Raw genomic sequence first — 24,593 nt, forward strand, 5'->3', positions numbered from 1 at the left:
ATGAGAAGCAGGGCCCTACAGGTTCTTCCCGCTCCAGCTAAGAGAGACCATGGTCAGCGCCTGAATGGTCCAGGGACCTGGTCACAATAGGCCATCTTGCTTTTCTGGAACCCCCCCCAACCCGTTATCAGAGTAAGAAGTGTGCAAGGTCCAGGGAGAATGTGTGTGGCCGCCCTTGCAAACCGTTGTTATCTGTCTGCCTTCTGCTCCTTGCACATCTTTCCCTCTTGAAAATGCCTTTCAAGCTGATTTTTGGTCAACTGAGTCACAAGTCACTGAATATCAGATCTAGAAGGGTCCATGAAGACCTGTCACTCAGTTCTCTTGGTTTACAGAGTTGGAAACAGCCAGCAGGGCAGAAGGTGCACAATCTGAGCCCCCATATCCCATAAATGACTTATCATCTAGATAGTGGGCCTGCCCAGGTTGTGCAGTGTGGGAAACAAAGTATTTTACAACCCAGGCGCAGACCAGACACAGTGGACACAGGCAGTGGTGCTGGAATGGGGTCCTGGAAGTCCTCTCCTGTCAGGGGTTAACCGTTTAGATCATGGAAAGGTCCATGGGGTTCTAAGCTCTGGACAGTGTCTGTTTACCAGCTGGTACAGGAGTATTTGACAGCAGGTATGGTGTCCTTGTGTGGCTATTTAGAAGTTCTTGCATATCCCTTGTAGCCACGCAAAGAATGAATTGGCACCCTCCTTTGTACCCTTTCTGCCCTTGGGCATTGACTGGATTTGGAGCTCACTGCCCCTTTCCTCTGTGTCTCCATCCCTCCCACTCTGGCTGTCGTGGCCTGACCCTCCCATGGGCAGTGCTCCACCACCTGTGGGGAGGGCATCCAGCAGCGGCAGGTGCTGTGCCGGACCAATGCCAACAGTCTCGGGCAGTGCGAGGGGGACAAGCCGGACAGCGTCCGAGTCTGCAGCCTGCCTGCATGCACAGGTGAGCAGGTGGGATGGGTGGGCAGGCCCGGTTTTTCTGGTCTCGACCCAAGACCCAGCCCCCTGTTGCATCCTCGCTCCCTAGAAATTCTCAATACTAGAGCCCCTTCTTACCACTCACAGGAGGGCCCCAGAACACCACGGCAGAGGCTGACGTCAGGGAACTTGTCACCCCAGAGGGGGAGTGGGTGCCACAGTCTGGGCCCCTGCATCCCATCAACAAGATATCATCAAGTAAGTGCAGTCTCTGACTCTCACCCCTTACCCGAAACCTTCCAGAAGCCAAAGTGTCATGAGCCAGAGTCTAGAAGACTCTTGTCTCCAATTCCAGAAGGCTGAAAGCTTTTTCCTAAGTTTGGTGCAAACTCATTTAACAGCAAAATCTGATATGAGCTAACGAGAGATAATGGATTTTTTTGCTGCAGAAATATTGCCCTATTTGGTCATAAGGCAATGCCCCAGGCGCCACTGGGGATGTTATGTAGCATACAGTATATGTAATGTGAACACATAGACTATTTCTCTTCTAAACCCCCAAAGTTCTGAATTCTGAATTATGTCTAGCTCCAAGATTTTTGGATAAGCAATTGCAGACCTGGCCCCTTCTCAGGGCTGTTGAGAGGATTAAAAGAGGGTGTGCGCTGTCTGCGAGCCACAACCATGACAATATGGTAGCAGTATTGCTTCCCTGCCTCACGATCAGGAGCCTGTCAGCTCGCTCCCCACCTTCCATTCATTCGCCAGCCTTCCAGTAGTCACAGGGCTCCCCCTCCGCGCCAGCCACTGTGTTCTGTGCTGCACTTCCAGGCTCCTTAATTTTCCCCTTCCCACCCTTCTAAGGAAAGGGTCTAGCAAGACAAGTAGCAGGAAGGTCACAGCTCTCTTGTGTGCAAACCCCTTAACCTCTCTGAGCTCAGTGACCTCATCTGTAAAATGAAGGGCTTGAACTCGATGACCCCAAAGGACCCTCAGGCTCCAGGCTTGCAGCTTCTCTGCTCCTGGCTGCAGCTCCAGCTGGGCAAGTCCTGGGGTTTCCTTCCCTTTTCCTCCCAAGAGCAAAGGGTAGGGCCTGGTTTTGGCGCCATCTAGAGGTCACTGGCTTCCTGTGTTCTGGAATCTTTCCTGAGTCCCCCTAAGCCTTTCTCTGCCATAGACAAAAATAAGTAGAGAGCCTTCAACTCTGTCTGGACAGACCCGCTGTCTCCTACCTACAGCCACAGAATCATTTTTAGAGATACATTAAGCAAAGAAAAGGAGACTGGTATAGTGAGCACCCGCTATGCTGGGGACTTTCAATATGACATTTCATTTAATTATTCCCTAGTGTCAGCATTATCCCCATTTTACAGGTTAAGAGACTGAGCCTTAGAGTTGAAGGGCCTTACTTACCCAATGCCTCACAGCTTTTAAGTGGTGAAGTCTGGATTTGAACCTAGATCTGCTTGATTCCAACTAATTGGTGGAGGGCTGAATATCCCAAATGTGTGTACCTGGTGTTTAATCTGCTTGCCATCAGTGTGAGCCCCCTGGACATTTGCCTGCCCCTGCCCCTGGCCACAGCAGAGCAGATGGCTTTGGGTCAGCTTGGGGGGATGGGTTACAACTCCATCTACAGCAGGGTTCTCAAGCTTTGCAGGAAGTTTGAATCCCCTGAGCCAGGAGAGCTTCTAAAAACCCAGTTCACACACCCCAGACTGTCAGCTTCTGGAGGTAGAGCTAAACATGGGTCACTGGTAAAGCTCCCCAGGTGATTCCAGAATGTGGCCAAGTTTGAGGACTAATGAGGTTAGGGCCGTGGGTCTCAAATTTTAGTGTGCATCGGAATCATCTGGGGGGTTTTGTTACAACACAGTGCTGGTCTCCACCTCTGGAGTGTCTGATTCCAGAGGGCTGGGTGGGGCCCGAGAATGTGCATTTCTAACCACCCTCCAGGTGACACTGATGCTAGATGTCTGGGACCCCACTTTGGGAACCATGGCTCAAGGGGATTTTAGTTCTTCTACTTTATAATAAGGGCTCCCTTACGCAGGTCTGTCCCTGCTGTCAGGAAGCCCTGTGGTCGGTTTATAGTGAGTCCAGCAGGGGAAGGAGGTGGAGGGCCAGCAGTTGGTGGGGAGAGTGGGTGGTAGGGGCCCATGCCCCGGCATCACCCTGCTGACCGGCGTGCTGTGCTTCCCTCCCGCATCTGTCCTTGCACTGTGTGTGCAGTGGAGCCCTGCCCAGGGGACAGGTCCATCTTCTGCCAGATGGAAGTGCTCGATCGCTACTGCTCCATCCCGGGCTACCACCGGCTGTGCTGTGAGTCCTGCACCAGGAAGGGCCCAGGCTCTGACTTGGCCTCACCACCACCCAGCTCCACCCCCGGGAGCCCCTTTGCAGCACCCAAGGCCCCACCAGATGCCGTGGAGCCCACCGGGGGCACAGTGGGGCCAGCTGGCCATCACCTCACCACACCATTCCCAGAGCCTCTGGACAGAAGCTCCCCAGTGGTCCAGTACAGCTCTGCACCTCCGAAACCGAGCCCTAGGGCATTCTGGGGCACTTCCCCTACCACCTTCTGGGGGCCGCCCCAGGGAGGGACTCAGGCAACCACGCCAGGCTCCAACGATAAAGGGCAGCCCAGCGAAGTCCCGGAGCACCCGGGCACCAGACTTCCTACCACCTCCCCGGTGACCTGAGCCCTGCCTCTCCTGTTCCTCAGTCAAGTTTACAAGTCGTGTGCTGCCCCCGGGGCCCCTGGCTCAGAGAACACCCACTGTGGGGCAGGGGCAAGCACAGACTTCCTTTTAAGTTATTTCCTTCTTCTTGTTCTTGTTTGGGGCTGTGACACTCTTCATCCTTGAAGGGGTGGAAGGAAGAGAAAGATCAGGGAAAGCCCTAACCGGAGATACCTCAGCAAGCAGCCCCAGGCAGCAGAATCAAGCTTCTCAGGGGTTCCTGTTGGTTTTGCCTGCCAGGGCCAAGGGTCAGCTCTCGCCCATTCCTCATAGCTGCTGGGCCCGAGGCAGGGCTGCAGCCCAAGCTGGGAGCTGGGAGGGCTGCCACCTGTGCTAGGACAGACCCTCTGCCCAGCAAGGCAAAGCAGGGCCAGGGAAGGGGGGGGGGCACTTACAGGGCAGCCTGAGAGGAAGGGGGCTGGGGTCACTGTGGCCATGAGGTCTCTCCCCTAGCAGGCTGAGGAGGGGGGACGCAAGTTTGTCTCAGGCCCAGCTCTTGGTGGCCAAGGGCTCCACGCAGCTCTGCTGGCCAAGGTGAGGAGCTCTTTACTGGCTGGAGGCAGAGTTTGTAGCTCCATCTGCCCCTGCAGATGTTGCTTTCTGTTGCTTCTGGTGGCTCTGGGTTACAGGCTGGGCTCGGTGCAAGCTGGGCTGGGGGTCCCCACCCCCAGCCCCAGAGAAGGGGTCTCAGAACACTGTAGAACCATAGCCTCATCATCCAGGATTTCTAAACTGGTGCTTGACCACTGAGTAGTCCAGAAATGACATTTTTAGTTATCACCCAGGGCTTGCAGGGAGGCAGGCCTGGAAAGGGACTTTGGGGGATTCAGACAAGTCATGACTTCTCAGGCTGTCAGGCCCCAGGCATGTGCCCCTTCCCCACCATGCCTTTAGTTGTTGCCCCCCACCAAAGAACACTCCTGTTGGAGCCAGAGGTGGTCTTCTCCCACTGGGCTAGAGCTTGGCCAGAGGTTTGTGGGGCTCTGGGGGGGTCGTGAGGCCCCAGGGCTGAGGACCAGGGAGTCCACTCTTGGCCAGACCTCAGGGATGACAAGGACAACTGGGCCTCTGCTCCTACACTGGGGCGGGTGACAGCCCGGGACTCTCAGGAGCTGCTCGGCCCCCCGGGGGGGCCGTACTCACAGAAGTCACGGAGAGGATCTACCAGACTCCTCAAAGTGGTTCGAGGTGCTTGCCGGGTCTTCCTTCCCGTTCCTCAGCCTGGACAAGGGGCTGTTCTGAGCGGCTTTGAGAAATAGGAGCCCCTGGAGCCCCACAGAGGGGGCATCCCCAGGTGCTTTCTCCACCACAGCCCTCCCCTCCCTGGGATGCTGGGGCACACATCGAGTCATTCCCGTGAGAACCGAGCCCGGCCGGTGTTGAGGTGTGTAAACTCTTGTGCCTTTGAGATCCAGATCTTTTACCTTTTAAATATTTATTAACATTGTCCTTGGTGTTTTATTTTGAACCCTCAAAAGTTGTGTTCTCTTTTTTCTCTATTATTATGCTGGGCTGTGACAGGAATATTGGGAGTGGGGGATGGGACAGACTCGACCCCCAATCCCCCACACTTGGCACCCCTCACCTTGGGGCTCCTCTGAGCATCGACTCAGGGTGAAGCGGCAAGAACAGGGCTGGGTCCTGGGGATCCCAGACTCTGCCACCGAGTACCTGTGTGGCCCTGGGCAAGTCCCATCCAGAATTTGGTCCAGAGGACAGAAGGGGTCAGCAGAGGGAAGAACATTCTAGTTATCAGAAAAGAACATTCACAACCCAAGGGAGGTTTCCTTGGAAGGTGGTGTGTGGTCTTTCCTTGTAAGAGTCTGAGCAGATCATGGATGTGTCTGAGGTAGAAATTGCTGCATCTTACTGGGCGGGGAGGGCTAATGTGAAATTCATGCCAGACAATTAAAAATTACTGACCCGCTCCTTGCCCTGTGCCCATGTCAGACATAACTATCCCATCACCACACTTTTCAATGTGTGTATCATAGGCACATCCCTAACGTTTGGGGGGCCCAGGATAACAGCACAGACTGAGACCACCACCAACCCCTGCCCCAGCCCAGAGCTCACCACTCTGCCATCTCTGGCACTACAGGACAATGTTGCTAATGGATAGAACATCTAAAGGATGTTCTAGATAGGAGATCAATAAGGAAATGGAAGATTTGACAATGCTATAAACCAACTAGACCTAATAGGCAACAGCAGAACACACATTCTTCTCATGTGCACACAGTTCACTCTCTAGGATAGACCATAAGTTAGATCACAAAACAAGTCTTGATAAATATTAAAAGACTGAAATCCTACAAAGTACCTTTTCTGACCACAATGGGGTGAAGCTAGAAATCAATAATAGTTAATAAATAAATTCAGCAATGTGGCAGGATACAAGATCAACACCCCCAAATCAGTGTTTCTCTACACAAACAATGAACAATTGGAAGAAGAAATCAAGAAAAAAATTCCATTCACAATAGCAACTAAAAGAACCAAATATCCAGGAATCAATCTAACCAAGGATATAAAATACTTGTATATAGAAAACTACAAAACATTGTTAAAAGAAATCATAGAAGACCTAAATAAATGGAAGGACATTCCATGTTCCTGGACTGATTGGAAGACTAAATATTGTCAAGACGTCAATTCTACCCAAAGCAATTTACAACTTCAGTGCAACCCCAATCAAAATTTCAATAAGCTTCTTAGCAGAACTGGAAAAGGCAATCATCAAGTTCGTATGATAGGATAAGGGGCCCCAAATAGCTGCTGTGTGACCCTGGGAAGAAAAATGGCTTCCCCTTGACTTTGCAGCTGGCTGTGTCTGCACAGCCTGTTGAACGGCATGGGCTGCTTTTGTCTTCTACAGTCTCAGCTGATTTTCACTCTTTCAGTCCCACTCAGGTTTTTACTCCTTTACAACCAAGTCAGCAATAATTAACACAGAACTATTATTACAGCATCTTTGTTGCTACTTGTCTTTCCTTTTGCACCTTGAAATGACTCAAATAAACTAAAAATAACAAGGAACAGGCCACTAATGTTGGCACTTGGGAAGGGGACCAACCAAAAGTGTATGCTTCACAGAGAGTCATCTAGAGATGGAACAATTTAGGCCAAAGTGAAAGAAGGCTCCAGGAATGGACACATGCCTTTTTCCCTGAAACTGATACAGTGATGGAAGTTAGACAAAGAGAAGCCTGGTGACCTCATGGGTACCCCTCAGTTTGGTGGGAAAAGGTCTGGGGGTTTGGGCATCCAGGGCAGACATGGGCAGAACAGCTGGTGGTCCCCTCCCATTGTGGATAACGAGTATCCCAGATGGAGCTGGAAGAATTTCTTATTTGCACTGTTGTTGTTTGTGTGTGTGTGTTTTTTTCTCCCAACTGTCAGGAAGAAAGTTACGTAAGAAATAATTACCCTGGACTAATGATCTCTGGTGGCAAACAGAAGTGTAAACTGAATGGAATTAACAAAACGCTAATCTACATCAACAGCAAACATGGGACCCTCAGACCAAAATATCTGGTAGGCTTTCCCCAGAGGGCATCCTCTGTAGAACTAGGGAAGTTCCAGAAAAGATGGAGTATCCTCATTTACAAAACAGGAATTATGTTTTGTTTTTAAAAACAAGACTACATCTGAATAGACGTTTCTCCATAGAAGATATACAAACGTCCAATAAACACATAAACAGATGGTCAGCATCATTAGCCATTAGGGAAATCCAAATCAAAACCACAATGAGACTCCACTTCTCACTCACTACAAGGGCTACATTCAAAAGACAGGTAATGATAAGTGTTGGCGAGGATGTAGAGAAATTATGACGCTCAAACACTGCTGGTGGAAATATAAAATGGTGCAGGGTCACTTTGAAAAAGTCTGGCAGTTCCTCAAAAGGTTAATCATAGAGTTACCATAGGGTCCAGCAATTCCCCTCCCAAGTATATACCCAAGAGCTTTGAAAACATATGTCCACACAAAACGTGTACATGAATGTTCATAGCAGTATTAGTCATAATAGCCAAAAGTGGAAGCAACCCAAACGTCCATCAACTGATGGATAAATAAAATGTGGTGTATCCTTACAACGGAACATTATTCAGCAGTAAAAGGGAATGAAGTTCTGATGCATGCTAAAATATGGCTGATTCTTGAAGACGTCATGTTGAGTGAAAAGTCAGACACAAAAGGACAGATATTGTATGATTCCACTTACATGAAAGAACTAGAATATGCAAATTCAGAAGTCAGAAAGTAGAGTATAGTTGGGGGGAAGGGAGGATGGGGAGTTTATGCATAATGGGTGTAGGGTTTCTGTTTAGAATGATGGAAAATTTTTGGTAACGGATGACGGTGAGGGTAGCACGAGATTGTGAGTGTGATTGATCCCACTGACTTTTTTGCTCGGGAGTGGTTGAATTGAGAAATTTGCCATGGTAAATATTAATCCCACAACCGTATTTCCTAAAACATTAAAATGATTTAGGAGGATTACTTATAGGGCTAGGGTTTCCATACCAACAAGTATGGTTTTTTGGGGAAGTAGACACCTAGATTTTTTTCTGCTATATGGTTTTTTAAAAATTATTATTTGTAATGGAGAAAAATGCTGTTTACCACCGCAACTGCCAAGGAGCCTGGATGCTCTTCCATGAACAGAGCTTCTGTTTGGTCCAGCCTCTTGATGAGGTTGGACAGAAGTGTTTGGGAGTAGAGGCTGGAGGAGGCTGAACTGCTGCACTGATTTAAAAAAAATAATGTAGAGTTTCTGGGAGTAAACTGGTGGCAGGGGGAAGACAGGAGGGAGGACAAAGCCAGCCACATAACAAGGAGCATAGTTGTTAGCCAGGAGCTGTCGCCAGTGAAAGATCCCCATGGATGGATGGCCAAAGGACTTCTAAAAACAAGGTGAGTTAATATTCAACGTGGAGCAGTTTGCCACGGTCACAGTAAATCTCCATCCATACCCTGAAGCCTACTGCACACAAATGTTTTGGGCAAATGGGATATTCGGAAAAACCCAGAATGATGTGAGGTGCAGAAGGGTCAGCAACTGTAGAATGTAATCCATGGGCTGAACTAGTTGGTAGAAGTAAGCACTTGCAGACACGGGTGGCCAGAAAATTGTAAAGCAACACCCACCCATTTCCAGGGAATTTGCAGAAAGAAATCTCAAGGAAGACACTGGACTTCCTAGAGGTGCAAGCCTTCTCTAGATCTTAAAGGATAGAGACAGCTGACATCTGGGTTACATTTCTGTGATGCGTCTTCCTCCTTGGTCTTGCCTAACCACATTATGCTAACCCTTATACTCTTCAGACAGGTAACTCCAGCTTTGGCAAGGGTTGCTATTCATAAGACAGGACAGTACAGCAGTTAAAAGCTGGGACTCTAGAGCCAGACAGCATTTATTAACTGTATGACCTTTGGCAGTTACTTCACCTTCTGAACCTCGGTTTATTTATCTGTAAAATGGGGGTGATAATATCAGTACTCCACAGGGCTCTTTGGAGAATCAAATATATCACTGCATGTAAAGCGTGTAGAACAATTTTCATAGCACCCACCATCAGCTATTATCTAAGTCCCTGCCTCAGTGCCTAGCATGGTAGGAGCTCAATAATAGGTAATCAACATTTTCAGGGACTGACCTCTGCTTCAACTACCCAGAGCCCTGTGTTTCTTGGTTTCAGCAGAGCCTTCTCAGGCCTCCCCAAATATCCTCTGCTTTTCTGTTCTCTAGAACAGAAAAGAACCAGGTAAGCCCCATGCATCAGTGTTTGGGCTCCCTCCGTGGGAGTGGGGATGGTTTGGTGCAGCCCATCCCTTCTTCTGGAATAAACAACCCTAAGCACATGGCTACTACTGATTCATAGGAGAGTGGTATTGTCCTCTCAAAGGAAGGAAGGACAGTATTTTATTTAAGAGACTCTGTGTGGTAGCAAAGCAGGTGCTGCTCTTGAGGTGGTTGGGGTGGAAGCACCCGAAACCTTGGGGGCAGCTTTTGGGCTGGGTGTGCAAAGCTGCAAGAACTCCTCAGTTCTCTGCCTTTGGCTTCAACGTTTTCTCTTCTGAATTCTGGCTCGAATGCATCCAGAGAACTTGTGCTTTCCCAGTGTGCTCTGGGGAAAGGGGAGACAGAGCAGGCAGGAGGGGAGGAGGAGGGGCCGGGCCCCTGCTTGGGAGCTGCCCAGACCCCTCCCCACAACAAGGTCCTGGGCGGAGGAAGGAGGCCTGATTTGAGCCCAGCTTCTGCTCTCAGTTCTGCTGGTGGCCACAGCAACTGACTCCCTTTTCTGAGCCTCGCCACCCCTCGTGTCCTTTCAATGTCCAGGTAACACCTATTGAGTGCCTATTCTGTGCCAGACACTCTGCTGGGCACTCAGGATCTGGGGCTCCCCTCAGGGGCCTTACAGTCGAGTGAGGGAGAATAAGATACACCTGGGACACTTGTCCCCCTCTCTCTCCTCCAACACCCCTGCCCCAGGGCTGTGGCACCAGGACAACTGCAACGGCCTCTTCCCCGGTCTCCTCCTCCCTTCCCGCCCCCCACAGTCCATTCTCTGCACAGCAGCCAGAGGGATTGTTTTACAATTCGCCAGATCATCCCAGCCCCCTGCTTCTGAGCACCCTGTGCACCCCACCACGCTGTATGCAAGAATCACACACCCTGCATCCCCCTCCCTGTCTCCCCACGCCTGCATGAACCACTGCTGCCCACCTGTCACATTTCTTACCACTTCCCCCGCTCAGGAGGCTCCGGCCACTCCAGCCTGCTTGCTCTTCCACAAACACGCCAGGCCCTTGCAAGTTCTGCTTGCAGGGGTCTGCCCACACCTGTGTTCTGCTGAGTAAGGAGCCCTCTCCCACCCTACCAGCCACTTTTACCATCACAGCACCCAACTTTATTTTCTTGATAGCACCTATCCCCCGTCAGATGTTTTTTTGTATGTTGTCTGCACCCTCTTCACTGGAATATAAACTCCGTAAGAGCAGGAAATCATCTGAGGTCTTTCCCGGGGATTCTCCAGGCCCAGCCCATACTAGGTATTGAATGAGTATTTTTTGAATGGATGGATGGATGGATGGGTGGATGGATGGATGGATGGGTGGATGGGTGGATGGATGGGTGGATGGATGGATGGATGGGTGGATGGGTGGATGGATGGGTGGATGGATGGATGGATGGGTGGATGGATGGATGGATGGGTGGATGGGTGGATGGATGGGTGGATGGATGGATGGATGGGTAGGTGGGTGGATGGATGGATGGATGAAATGAGAGGCTTCCTTGGGTACAGATCCATCTCCCAGGTGCCTTGAATCCTCTGAGGAATCCAGCCAGGTGGGCTTCTGTGAGCCCCCAGATTGATGCACTGCATGAAATCTTACCTGGTTTTTCGCTTTTTGGAACAGGTGGTGTCTTTGTCTTCTTCAGGAATTGGCTATAACCAAAACAAAGGAGAGGCTGGAAGATTAGGCTAGAACCCACTGTGGTGAAACAGGAGGTGGGCAGACAAGGTGAGGAGGGTGGTGCAGCAAGTGGGTAGCTGTCTGCTCCAGGGAGAGGCTGCAGTGGCCCCTCCTGGCAAGCCGGGAAGTGTCTGTCCATGGCTGGGCCTTCCTGCCCTGCCCCAGTGAGGACCCAGACAACTGTGGCTCCACTGCCTGCCAAGGTCACAGGGGACCAAGGCCCCACCAGTCCCTGGAGCCGATACCACCAGCATCAGCCCTTCCCCAACCCTCCCTTGGCTCCCTGGCTTCCTCACAGACAGGAAGACTTCCGTGAGAGCAGAAGACAAGAACTCCTGCTTCCCTAATCAATTACATACAAATATGAATGTGGGGTTTGAAGCTGTAAGTGCCCCAGAAAAACATGTTCTTAAATGGAGTCCATTCCTGTGGGTGTCAACCCATTGTAATAGGCCCTTTGGATGAGGTTACGTCAGTTAAGGGGTGGCCAAAGTCAATCAGGATGAGTCTTTATAAGCGGAGTGAAACTCAGACAGACAGACAGACAGAGAGAAAGCCACAGGAAGCAAGAAGCTGAACATCAGTGGAACCCTGGAGAGAAGGGAGAGACCAGGAGATGCCACCATGTGCCTTGCCGTGTGACAAACTAAGGACCGAGAATCGCCGGCAGCCAGTCCCAGAACACCACAGTCTACAGGAAGAAAGTCGCCTTGATGATGCCTCGATTTGGACTTTTTCCCAGCCTTAAACTGTGAGTGAATAAATCCTCATTGTTTAACCCAGCTTGTTTCATGGTATTTGCTAGAGCAGCCTGGGAAACTAAAACAACGAATAATGCTTTTTATCTTGAGCTTTATTCTTCACCCAATCCTTTTTTGTCCCCTACGCCATTTCTCCTCCCTACAGTTCTGGGGGAGGGGGTGTGAGAGATGGTGGCACTGAGGGTCACAGAGAGAAGGAAACTTGCCCAAAGTCACAGTGAGGACTGCCTCCTCTGGCTTCCTAAGGTGGAAAGGAAAACCAAGTCCACGGCCAGAGGGAGAATCCACCTCTTCAACAAACCTAAGCACACACGCCTCTGCCCACCCCATCTGCTAGCCCTGCCTGGAAAATTCTGGATCTGGTCCTGGCCAGCTCCTCCATCCCATCAACACCAAGTCCCAGCAAGTCCTCTCTAGCCCCAGGTCCTGCAACCCTCCCTACCCCACATTGTTTCTAGAATCCCTTTCCAGAGTACAGATCTGCTCTGCTGCTCTTCTCCCTCCTTGAATGGCAAAACAAGACAAAACTTTTGTGGCTCCCCACATCCCATAGAATGAAGATGCTTAGCCTGGCATTCAAGGCCCCCCAGGATCCTACCCCGCTTTCTAGCCCCCACCTCCCTCGCCTCTCCTCACCAGCCACCCCCAACTTCACATTCCTTAAAGCGTGCACCTGAGGACTTCCAGGCCTTTGCCCAGGCTATTCTCATTTCCCAGGCTGAGCTTTTCTCCACACTCTTCTCGCCTCCACCCTCTCTTCCACATGCCAAAATCCTATCACTTGGGTGATTGTGAGAAATGCAGACGCCCTGTGCTTGTCCTCCATCTCTGCACTTTCAAGTGCCCAGGTAAATCTGAGCCCTTCTGGGCTTGGGCCCCACAGCCTCAGCGTCAGACAGGCCTGGGACTGAGTCCCAGAGACCATAGGCACTTCACTCCCCCACTTCTGAATCTCGGGTTTCTCATCTGTGAAACAAGGGACCACTGTCTCAGGAAGTTGTCAATGGACTAGAGATGTGTCCAACACCCAGCAGGGCCAGGCGCACACGGGGGGCCCTCGGTGTGCCGGCCCTGCTCACCCGCTTCCTGAGGCCTCCCCCCTCCTTCCCTTTCCCCGATCTGTAAGGATGCTCTTTCCCCTCCAGCTGTCCAGGGCACTTAATCCCCTCCTATTCCTGCCTGACAGGTGTTAGCATTAGCTCTGTGTGTCTCCCCAAAGACCGAGAGGTTCTGGAGTGCCAGCTATGCTCTGGCCAGCCCTCCGCTGCTGAGACTGGCAGCGGCGATTCCCTTGGCCTTCCTGCAACCCGGGTAGAATTGGAGGGTTCCTGGGGGCTTTTCCCTCTAGGACAGGCTCAGCCAGACGACTCCGCCAGCACCAGGCTCCCTTCTCAAGGCCTGGCTGGCCTTGCTGGAGGACAGGTGGCTGGACGGGAGGGAGGGCTCTAGGAGAAGAAGGGCAGATGAGGGGCAAGGAGCCCACCTGGAGCGGGGCTGCTGGGCCTCCTGCGCCTGCTCTTGAACTTCCTGGATCTGGCCAAGGAGTTGCTCTGTTGGAATGGAGATGAGGGGCTGGGGGAGGAGCTGAGCCACCGCCATCTGCAGGAGCCCCAGCACCAGGTCTTTGTCTGCAAGCACAACCCCAAGGCAGAGTCCTCAGAGGCAGGACCCTGGCCCCCTCCCTGCCCCTGGAGCTCTCTCCAACCACCTCACCTCTGCCCAGAGGTCCCTACAGGGGAGGTTTCCACCCCCTCCTTGCCGCTGGGTATGCAGAGCCCCCACCCGGGAACCTTGCTTTCGTCCCCTCTAGCCCTCCTGCCCACCAAACTCTCTTGTCCTCTCTGGGAAGCCAGCAGGCCCTCCCCGTCCATTCTCCACGTCCAGGAAGGCCTCTCCATGGGCTCCTGCTCTCGCCACCCTTCACTCTCCCACGTGCAAATGCCCCCCATTCTCTGCCCCAGTGTGAACGTGTGTGTATCCATGAGTTCACATGCAGATTCGGTTGTTCCTCATTATTAGCAGATTCCTTATCTGTGGGTTAGCCTACTAGCTAACATTTATTTGTATTCCAAAATCAATACTTTGAGTCACCTGCTGCACTGTTCCCAGTGTCAAATAAGGTGACACTCGGCTTTGTGTTTCAGCTCTCACGGTGTAAACAAGTGTCCCTTTCACAGTATGTGTACTGCCACATTTCTCGCATTTTTGTGCTTTTTGCTGGCGATTTTGCTATCTAAAGTGGCCCCTGAGTGAAGTGCTGATGTGCTGTCTTGTTTCTAAGCACGAGAAGCCTGTGGTGTGGCATAGAGGAGAAAATGTGTGAGATAACCTCGGTCCAGGCCTGAGTTACAGTGCTGTTGGCTGTGAGCTCAGTGTTAATGAATCCATCATCTATGCTAGATAAGGTATCTTTAAACAGAAACCCGCGTGTAACAAGGTTATGTATTGATCGGTTGATATAAATGTTGCCACCCGAGGCTGGCAGGGACCTCACCCTGTGTTTTACCCAGGAGCACTGGGGCAGTGTTTGCTGGTTCCGTGTTGGTGGCAACTTCATAGGACTTAACTGCTGTGAAGTGCGAGAATGGACTGCACCTGGTTTCTGTGTGTGTGTGTGTGTGTGTCCCACAGTGGTGTGTGAGTGGCCGTCTCTGAGTAGCCCTCTGGATTTCTCCCTCCCCACACCTAGGCCTGGGCGCAGCATGAAAGAGGGGTCCCCCCAAAGGAGAGAGGTCACAGAAATCCCGCTGAGGAATGGGGGAGAGGGAGCAGTGGGGTCGTCCAGCCGAAAAGGGTTAGCCTAGAGCTCCCGCAAAGGAGAAGGGGCCCAGACAGAAGACCCCGTGGTGGGACCCGAGTGACATCTGAGTCCGGCAGAACCAGAGAACCAGAGAACCAGAGACCTATCCCCGGAGGCCTGAGCCCTCAAGTAATGAGTCAGCCTCCACTCAGAGAGGGGGGCCCCAGGGCTATGTCCTCACCTTTGGGGGATGCAGAGAGCAGCCAGAGCTGGATGGTACCCAGTGAGTCTGTTTGCAGGATCTGACAAAGGAGCTCCAGGACCTGTGGGCGGGAGGATGGGCCTAGTCGGCATGACCCCAACAGGATCCCCTGGTACACATGGGCTGGGAGGGTGGCACGGGGCCCCTCCCCATGGTGGACCCTTGCTTGGCTGAACTGATCCCCTCTGCCTGGGACTGTGCACTTGACAGAGGGCTTTCTGTCATCACAGCCCTGGAGGAAGACTTCACCTCCCCATTGGACAAGCGAAGAATCAGAAGCCCCAGAAGAGGAAGTTGCCTAATGGGGAGACGGTGGCACACATTACAGAGGTGGACCCCCTCATCCCTTCCGAACTCTGCTTGTGATGGCTGTAACCCCAGGGACCCTCACTGGGAAGACAAAGGCAGAGCTAGCCAGTCAGCTCCTCAGAGACGCACCATGTCCCAAATACCCAGGTCCTCGGTGTGGGGATTTTGGGAACCCCAGGGGCCTCCCCACCCTGGAGCTCTGGGAGTCTGGAGCTGGCGGCACAATGGAAGGGCAATCCCAGTGGTCAGCCTGAGGGGTGGGGTCGGCTGCTTCCGCAAACTGCCAGGCTTGGGGCTCCTTCCTGCCGAGCAGCGTGCGCGCTGGGCTCCTGGCTGCCTTCCCAGCCTTGGGCATCTTTGCTACTTCAGGTCCCGTTTTCCCCTGTGTTCTCCAGTCATGTATCATTGGGAAAAGATGCAGCTCTGTCTTGAATGGGTTTTGGGGGCTCCCTAGGCCAGGTTGATGATGGTGGCAGCAGCTACGGCCAGCTGGAGCTGGGGCCCAGAGTGGGAGGTGGAGCCCCTGGAGTCCTAGGAAAGTGGGGTCCCTTCAGTGCTGGGAGTTCAGTCTCTCCAGAACCCATAGGGGCCTGTCAGTTCCCAATGAGTCTGCCTTGTCCTTGGCAGAGGGGGAAATGGGCAAGGCCTGTCCCCAGGCCTGAGTCTGCTTGGGAGACCCACCCTCACCCCAGGTACCCACACACTGCAGGGAACCCACCCATCTCTGTTCTCTGTATCCAACTTACCTGCCCTGTGCCCCCTCCCCACGTGACCCGAGAACCTAATTCCAGGCAAGGTGAGGCCGCCCTATGGTGGAGAAAGTACTGCATTCTAGTCCCGGCTGTGCTGCTTCCTCTCTGGGGGATCTTGGGCCAAGGAACATCACCCGGCAGGGCCTCAGCCCCCCATCTTTGGCATGAGAATTCTGGGCCCCGTCTGCTTTATCTGCTCCGCTGGCCTGTTTTAAAGCTCCAGAGGGATTGCATGCTTCAAAGCACTGGGCACAAGGAAGGTGTTGAGATGCTGGCTCAATGTCTGACTGTTCCTGGAGAGCATGTGTCCATTTACCAGGGACCTTCAATAACCTACTGCACCGGAATGAGCAACGGACCCATTGCAGGCCTTGATGGGGGAGTTTGAACATGAAGGAGGTGGGCTTTGTGCTCTGCCTGAGCCCAGGACTGACCACTCTCCTCAGAGTGGGAGAGACAAGGCTGGGACTAGCCTTGCAGAGCCACAGGGCGCTGAATACTGGGTGTGGTTCCAGAACACACTAGGCAGGGCCTTCAATCTCTATGCTGTCATCCCACCGCTACAGCCCCCCTACGTCATCTCATCAGCTGCCAGGGCTGGAAGAGACCTCACGTGATAATGTGTTCATACTTCCTAGTTTGGACAGCTCATGAAATCAAGGCCTGGAGAGGGGAAAGGACTTGTGCAGAAACTGAGAGACAGCAGGCATCTGGCTCTCAGCCTGGGGTTTTTGAGTCTTAAAGTCTCAGGTGCATGTATTCTTGGGTGAGGCCACACCTCGAAGCAGATTATAAGAGTCCTGCTTGGCACAGCTGTGGGCCTGGCAGCCAGAGCCACCGTCATCTCTGCCCTCTGACCAGGGCTTTCCCAAAGCCCTGTGCCCGGCCTTCCTAGGGGCTCACCAGCAGCTCCTGATCCTGCAGGATGGAGGCCTGGACCCCTCCATCTCTGCCTGGTGGCTGATTCCGCTGGCCCTGGCGGACGTTGCGGTGGGCAGTGGCCCGGGTGGAAGCTGGGATGAGCCTACCCGTCTCTGCAGAGTACCTTGCCCCCTGCTCCCGCTGAGGCTCCTCCTGCTGCTGGGAGAAAAGTGGCCGGAGACTCCAGGCAGGGAGAGAAGGGGGGTGGGGGGAAGGCAGGAGGAAAGAGAAGGGGAGGAGGCCAGGTCACATTTCCAGACACTGCCTCCTCTCCGCCCTGCTGACCACATCACATCCTGTCTCCTTTCCTGGAAATGCAGCAGTGCAACCTTGCGGGGTACCAGCCACCCCACCCGTCCTAGACCCCTCCTTCAGCATCCCTGGCCCTCTCCCCAGGGGCGAGCCCGTCTGTCACAGGCAGGTTTAAACCAACAGAAGCTCTTCTTCCTGGAATTCAGATGGGAGGGTTGAAAGCTGGATGCTCCCCGGCTTTCCTCATTTTTCTTCCTGGGCAGGGCCTCCCTGCTGCCTGCCCCTGGCCCATCAAAGATTTGAGAAGTGTATCCTGTGCCAGGGCCCCACAGCGTATCTTAATTATTTGCTCAACTTGCCCCCAGGTCCTCTTGCCCTGGGAAACCTGCCCCAAGCCAGGCTCTGGGTGCAAGGCCCAAGGCTCCTGCCACTGCAACGCCAATTAAGACTGGGTGTATCCTTGCCCCCACTTTCAAGAAAAGAAAAGTGAGACCCAAGAAAGCTCAGTTGAGTTGCTCTGAGCCCTCGGTGAGTTGATTACAGAGTAGGGACAAGAGGCTGAGCCTCTGACCCTCCACTCTGGCTGCCCGAGACCAGGCGCAGGGTCACTCTCAGCCTGCACGGGCCAGAGCTGTCATAAAACCTCTCCCACCCACCTTCAAGCTACCTCCCAATTGTCTTCACTGTTTTACCACCCAAGAGCACCCATGATGTCACCCCCACCTTGTTTCTAAACCTTCCACGATTCTCCACTGCCCATGAGATTAGAGACTAAACTAAATTCAGAAAATGAGAGCAAGCTCCTCCCTGCTATAGTCAAAGCCAGGCCCCCTTCCCATCTTATCCCCCATGGCTGCCCACTCATACCCCGTACTCCGGCATCCCTCGTCCCTAAACATGCCCTGCACTTGCCAGCTTCTGTGCTTTTGTGCTAGTTGCCTCTGCTCAGAATGCTTCCCCCATCCATGCATAAACAGCCCACTATGGGCAAAGGCCTTCAAATGCCACCTCTTCCCTGAACCCTTCCCGGATTTTACCACCTGGGGATTCTCTCTCCCTCCTTTGAACTCTTCCTGTGACCCTCCTCCCTTATGTTTGTACTCATCAGCTCCCTCCTCCCTGTGCCAAGAGCAGACCTCTAAGGTGGGGCTGAACCGTCTGGCAGGGATCCCATTACAAACAGGTAGATCACTTTCGTCTCTTCCCAGACTAGCCCCTTTGTTCTGCACCCACCTCTTTGTTCTTCATCTCGTCTTCCTTGGTGAAGATTGCCACCCGGGAAGCCAGGTCCTTCAACTCCCTCCTCCAGGCCTCTGGGAGGAGGGACAAGTTCCTGCCAACTGATAGCTGCCCCTCCCCACCTTCCCCTCCCTTGGCACCAGGTGAAGGGAGGGAAGTGGGGGGGGCAGGAGCAGAGCCTCCTCTCCTGCCCAGCCTTCCTGCAGGGGGAAGGGAGAGGCCATGCCCTTGAGGGAGGAAGATTAGAACTAAAGGGTGGATGCGAGTGCCGGTGCTCCTAGAGGGGGCTGATGTGGATGTCTTAGGCTGTGGCATTACTGGGAGACACTGGAGAGCATTTGGCTCTGTGTGCCAAGATGCTGTGCTTCAAGCTGGGTTTGTATCTTTTAGGAACCTGTTGCCAGGACTGGGATTAAGTAGAAATAGCTATACTAGGTATTGAATATTTGAATGCTTCCCCCATAGGTTGATAAAGAGCCACTGTTGCAAGCCTTGCAAACCCCTCTGCCCTGCCCTGGCTGTCTGGGTCCCTTCCCCAGGTTCTCTCCACCACCACCCCCAACCTGCCTTTCCTGCACCACCACCCCCAATCCCACCACCCCCCACCCCCCACCCCCAGTAATTGAAGGGGCAAGGCTTGGCCGAGCAGAGGCCTCCAGATGCCCCTTGGCTGTGGTCTTATTGGCCGAGATCTCAGTACACCAATTAATAAATGTTGCAGATACCATTCCTGTCTATAGCTGTAGGTCACATGGCTGTTGTCAACATCTGCCTGCCATGTGCTTGTTATTAGTCCTCAAATCCCCATAATCCAAGCAGGGGTGCATTTCTGAGGGCCGGCACCTGGGAGGTGGGGCATCTTGCAAAGGTCCATCTGCGCATGGAAATCAGGCTAAAAGCAGGGTCCCCCCACTGCACTCCACCGTCCTAAGAGCAATGGCCCTCTCCTGCTCAGGCACCTGTCCAAGTGGGGCAGCCCTTGGGGGAGAGCATGAGCCTCAAGGTAGAGGGGGTGTGGCCCAAGTACCCACCAGAAGGAAGCCGGGGGTCCCGGTTGGATTGCGGGTCTCCAATGGGGACAGAAATGGTGGGCATCCCCATCAGACAGCGGGATAAGAGTGAGGTCTGAGGCAAGGGGGCCAGAGAGAACTCGTCCCTGACGACACAGACGGGCTTCCCAGTGAGATCTGCAAAGGGTTAGAGGTTATGGGAAGGGAGGTCCAGGCAAACCCTCAAGCACTCTGGGAGGCTGGGGAGAGGCTGCTGGGCAGGGCCCCACTTCTTTCAGGAACCACAAATCCACAGATCATTAGAACTGGGAGGGCCTCTGCAGCCACCTGGGCCAGCACCCCTGGGGACACTCCGAATGGATAGTGGAGGGGACATGCTCAGGCTCAAGGTGAGACAAGAATCAGGCTTCCTGGGAACTAGGCCGGAGGTGTCCTGACTTCCTGTGACACTGCAATGAACTGCTGGTGTGAGCACACGGGGGAGGCAGCATAAGATGAAAGCATTACAGTCTCCAACGGCAGAGGTGTGGGCTCAGATTACAGGGAGAGAGAGAGAGCTATCTTCCTGCTATGCTGTCAGACTGTGCAAGGCTGAGTGAGGGCTGCTAGAGGAGGCAGAGAGGCAGGTTTACACACTAGTTAGCTCTTCCACTGCTACCCTCCCTGTCCAAGCCACCGGTGGCCACACTGGACTCACTGAGATGGCTTCACGGCAACTACGGTGGCCTGTGTGGCCCACACGACCTGGGCCCCCGTTGCCTCCTCTGTACCCTGCTCCAGCCACGCTGGCTTCCTCACTGTTCTTCCAACAGAAACAGTACCCTCTTGCCCCAGGGCCTTTGTACATGCTGTTCCCTCTGGCTGGGACAGTCTTTCTCCTGATAGCCACTTGGTTCGCACATCTCTTTCTTTAATTCTTTGCTCAAATGTCATGTTATTGGCGAGGCCTTCCATGAACACCTTTTAGAAATAGCCATCGCCCTACCCCAGCCTTGGCCTTACGGCTCTCAGACATCTCCTATATTAACTGTCCTTCCCCACTGGAGTGTCATCTCCGTGAGGGCAGGGCCTGGGCCTCCTTTGTTCACTGTTGTGTCCCCAGGGTCTAAAACAGTGCCCAATTCGATAGTTCCCATGTTATGACCGTCTGACGGATGAGCGGCTGTGTGGATAAAGTAGAACTAGATTTGGAGAACAGAGCATAGATCTGGGGCAGAACATCCATCGGTTTCTCTAACGTGTAAGATGGGGAAAATCCGGCAGTGGGGGGATTCCTGTAGGGGGCTTATTGTCTGCCCCGGGAGCCTGTGCTCCTCTCCTGCCCTCTGAGAAAGAGCCTGGACTAGTAACCAGGAGGGCAACTTTGAGTCCTGACTCGGTCAGTTGGCAGCTCTGTGACCCCAGCCAAGTCTCCACCCTCTCTGGGCCTCAGCCTGGAAGCAGTGACTGGGGCAAAGAATCCCTTTCCAGTCCTAAAGACCAAGCAGTGATGGCCCTTCTGCCTCCCCACCCCCACTCCCATCCCCAACAGCCAACCCCGGCCCTACCTTGGATGTGGGTCACGTGCTGGGGGTGAGGGTGGTGCCGGGAAAAGAAGGAGTGGTGGCTGAGGCGGCCAAAGCGGTAGGTGCCGGGGTGTCGGGGCTTAGGGGCCCTCACTGCCTCTTGGGTCAGCTGGAAATCCACGATCCCTGGGATCACCAGTTCTTTCTGTGGCCTGCTGTCCCTGTGCCTCCTTGGTCTGTGCTCTGGCTTCTTCTCAGACTTCAGCTCGGCCTTTGGACTGAAGGAGAGGGTCAAGAAGGAGCTACTGGAGCCTCCTTCCAGCAGCGGAGCCCACCAGAGCTCAGAGCTCAGTGCTGATGACAGAGTCCATTTCTGCGGTACTCTGAAGTCTGGTTTCTGGGATTTTACCACCCCCTCCCCCATGGCATCCAAAGCCAGGCCTCCCCCAGGGTCTTTTCCCAACTGCTGCATTCCAGAACCAGCAACCCTTCTCTCTGCCTAAGATGTCTAAGCAGGGAGCTAGAATCCATTTGTGAGAATGCAGATGGCATATCTCCCAGGGCTCCAGTTTTCTCCCAGAGATCATCTTTAAAACCAGAAAGAGAAGCCATAGACCCACCTTCTCACCCAAATACCTGGGGACAGAGCAAAGACACCTTATATACAACCCCAGGGGCAGGGGGCCGGCCTCAGGCAAGCTGCTGGCAGCCCAGGAGAAGCCATCTATGGGCTATCGCCCTCCCCCAGTGCCCTCAGGGGTAGTCTTGGCTTCCACTCAGCGTCTGCAGGCCAAAGCTGAGCCAAGGTTGGACCACACAAGCAAGCCTTTTTCCCGGGATGCCCCTCCCGGGAGATGAGTTGGTGATCAGGGCTGTGACGCTGCAGGGGAACTTCACGCTCTCGCTTGGCTGGAGACAAGCCATCTCAGGTTCTCCGTCCATCACTCTGCACCCTGCCCCCCTCCTGAGGATGCTGAGTCTCTGCCCCTCGAGGAAGAGGTAAGACCAGCAAGGATCCAAGGGTGTGCTGCTCCCTGCCTGGGCCCTGGTAGCTCCACCAGCCTGCTCGCTCTCTACTCTCCCTCCTCCTGGCGGCCCTGGCTGAAGGGAGGCCCTCTGGAGGAGTATACGTGGGCTCTGGAAATGCTAAGCAAGGCGTGTTGCCCCCGGACCCTCTGAGGACTTCACTGACCAGGCCCCTGAGCTTCCTGCTCCGAACCTGATTCACCTGTAAGGGATCTGGGTCTCAAAGAAATAAAGTAAACCTTCTCTGAAAGTCACGGTTAGCTGGCCTCCTCTAGCCCCGACTAACAGAGGAATCCACCCCCTGTAAAACCCCGGAGTTCCTTCCTTTGCTCAGTGTTGCCATCCCCCTGCCGTCACACCCTCACCCTACCCAGAGCACTGTGCCTGTGGCCTGTGCTAACTCGGGCCTGCGAACCCTCCGGAAGCCTGGCTGGCTGGTGGGGCAGACGAGAGGGGACTGCCTCTCCTGGAGCCCAGTCCGGGCTCCACCAGGGCCGCATTGTCTCCGGACCCCCACTGCCCCTTCAGTCATGGAGGTGGGCATTTGGGGCCTTACCTCGTCAGTGGATGTTCAACCAGTTGGGTTCTCACGTCTGAAGCCATGTAGGATTTCTAATGGAATAAAAACCAGTGCACTTAAAACCAGTATTGAAGAGAAAGTGGGTATAGGAGCCCTCAGGGACTGGTGGTTGGAGAGTAAACCGGAACAGACACTTCGGGGAAAAAAATGGCAATAGCTTGTCAGATTGAACCTTTGCATGCCAAATGGCCCAGCAATTCCTCTCCCAAGAGCATTTCTTACATATGTGCAACAGGGGCTATTTATAAGAATATCCATTCTAATGTTCAAAATGGCAAAACTCTGGTGACAACCCAATGTCCAATGACAGAAGGATGCCTAAACGAGCGGTGGTACATTCACACAATGGAACATTGTGTCCCAATGAAAAGGAATAAACCATAGCCACATGAAACAACATGGATGAATCTTGCAAACACAATGCTAAGCTAAGGAAAGCAAGTTCCAGAACACCATATAGTATAAGACCTTTGTTTTCCCTATGAAGTTGTAAGTGAAATTATCATAAATATGTGATAAAACTTAAAAAAAAAAAAAGCAAGGGAATGCTAAATGCAAAATTCAGACAATGGCTATTTCTGAGGGAAGGCAGGGGGATGAGGTAGGAGAAGAGTACATAAGGAGTTGAGTTATTGGTAATATTCTAGTTTTTTATTTGGATGGTGCACTTATTGTGTTCATTATATTATTGAACAAACTAATAAATGGATGAAAGATGATAGGTGTCAAAACCAAGGGTTGTGATTAACCTAAAACTATGGACCTGGAAAAAGTATATACGTATATACACATTCATACACATATATGCATATGCATACACACGTGCACACACACATGCAACCACAGGACTAGGGTTGCAGGTCCAGGGGATGGGATGGGAATCGGACAGGGAATCAGGACCTTCTGAGAATTAACCTTTGGAGTCACAGCATCTGCAAGGGACCCTGGAAGTCCCCCAGTGGCAGCCCTTCTTCGGGTTAGGGTGGATGGGTCAGCGTTGACTGAAGTCAGCGAAGGAAAGAGACTGGCCCAGGTCACACAACAAGGAACCAGAGCCCAGATATCCCAACTCAAAGTCTTCTGATCTTTTTGCTAAAGGGGAAAACAACTGGCGGAGCTTCTCTTCAGGATATCCCTGGGCTGTGCTGTAGACTACTTAGATGTTGCAGGCATGAAGGCAGGGCATTTGGGAGCCTGGGATTCACTGGCAAAAGGTATTTTTTAGAGCAGAGTCTTTTAAATGCTTTTGACTGTGACCACAGTAAAAAATTCATTTTCACATATGACCCAATTCACACGTGTGTGTATATGAAATTAAAACAAGATTGTCCTGAAGCAGTACTGATCCTTAGCACATTTGACGCACAATGATTTTTTATCCTCTTTTTACTGTTTTTATTTTGCAGGTGTTAGACATGACCCATTCAATTGATTTTATAAGCCACTGATGGATCACAATCCCCAGCTGTGAAGAAGAGGTCACCAGGGACTCTACCAGGCCAGGCCTGCCTTTTCCAGAGCTGGAAAGGCCAAGCCCCACAGTGATGTGCCCCTGCCCTGCCCTTATCCCTTCCTTTCTCCCCCTTGATCCCATCTAGCCAGGCACAATCCAGAGACAGAGCTGCCCTCCTCCCCATCTCCGCCCCTCTGGGCCCTTCCCTGGAGGCCATGGCCTGGCTCTCCTGTCCACTTCCTTCCCAGAGAGGTCTCTGGACTCACCAAGGAAAGTGCCCGCTAGAGCATGTGGGTGAGAAGCTCCCGCTGCCCAAGCAGGAGCAAGAGGCAAATCAACATGAAGTCTTCTGTGACTGCACTGAGCCTGGTGGTTGCTAGGTTACCCCTTCCCGACAACCCTAGAACCACTCCCCAACACCCCTCTCCCTCACCCCCCACCCACTCCTCTTCCCCCTCCCAGAAGGACACCCGGGGCTCACCTAGGAGCTTCTCTCTCACTCACATCCAGAGCTTTCAGTGGAGACCAGGCACAGAGCAAGAGTCTGGGGCTGGTTTCAGCCTGAGAGCAGCAGGCAAAGAGAGAAAAACCAGCACAGGACACTGTCAGCCCGAGCAGGCCTGGGGGAAGGCAG

General features: G+C 53.0%; 2 protein-coding genes across 3 annotated transcripts in view; one reads left to right on the top strand and one right to left on the bottom strand.

The window, feature by feature from the left end:
• The window catches only part of ADAMTS14 (ADAM metallopeptidase with thrombospondin type 1 motif 14), a 69,940-nt gene extending 64,811 nt beyond the window's left edge, over positions 1-5,129 (top strand). The window contains exons 20-22 of the mRNA XM_037804684.1: positions 816-945; positions 1,068-1,178; positions 3,153-5,129. Of these exons, the coding sequence (XP_037660612.1) occupies positions 816-945; positions 1,068-1,178; positions 3,153-3,622 (711 nt within the window). The 3' untranslated portion in view covers positions 3,623-5,129. The remainder of the gene's footprint in view (positions 1-815; positions 946-1,067; positions 1,179-3,152) is intronic.
• Positions 5,130-9,596: 4,467 nt separating this feature from the next.
• On the bottom strand, positions 9,597-24,304 carry TBATA (thymus, brain and testes associated). 2 transcript variants are annotated; one of them, XM_037804807.1, is made up of 10 exons: positions 24,226-24,304; positions 22,483-22,538; positions 20,943-21,178; positions 19,417-19,572; positions 18,380-18,459; positions 16,877-17,050; positions 14,892-14,973; positions 13,394-13,538; positions 11,069-11,121; positions 9,597-9,798 (listed from the first exon to the last, which is right to left on the bottom strand). In XM_037804807.1, the coding sequence occupies exons 2-10, from the start codon at positions 22,527-22,529 to the stop codon at positions 9,713-9,715; spliced, it is 1,059 nt and encodes a 352-aa protein (XP_037660735.1). In that variant the 5' UTR covers positions 22,530-22,538; positions 24,226-24,304; the 3' UTR covers positions 9,597-9,712. The 2 variants fall into 2 exon arrangements, with proteins under 2 accessions (XP_037660735.1, XP_037660736.1); XM_037804808.1 differs by lacking the exon at positions 19,417-19,572.
• Positions 24,305-24,593: the final 289 nt, after the last annotated feature.

Source organism: Choloepus didactylus, chromosome 15 (genome assembly GCF_015220235.1).
Source record: "Choloepus didactylus isolate mChoDid1 chromosome 15, mChoDid1.pri, whole genome shotgun sequence".
In the NCBI taxonomy this organism is placed as follows: domain Eukaryota; kingdom Metazoa; phylum Chordata; class Mammalia; order Pilosa; family Megalonychidae; genus Choloepus; species Choloepus didactylus.

Excerpts from the sequence above, each read along its gene's own strand:
- TBATA (XM_037804807.1), bottom strand. The coding sequence starts at position 22,529 with ATGGCTTCAGACGTGAGAACCCAACTGGTTGAACATCCACTGACGAG. Across the intron at positions 17,051-18,379 it reads ACGAGATGAAGAACAAAGAG|CAGGAGGAGCCTCAGCGGGA; the intron begins GTGGGTGCAGAA and ends TTCTCCCAGCAG. Across the intron at positions 9,799-11,068 it reads TCCAAAAAGCGAAAAACCAG|AGCACACTGGGAAAGCACAA; the intron begins GTAAGATTTCAT and ends CCCTTTCCCCAG.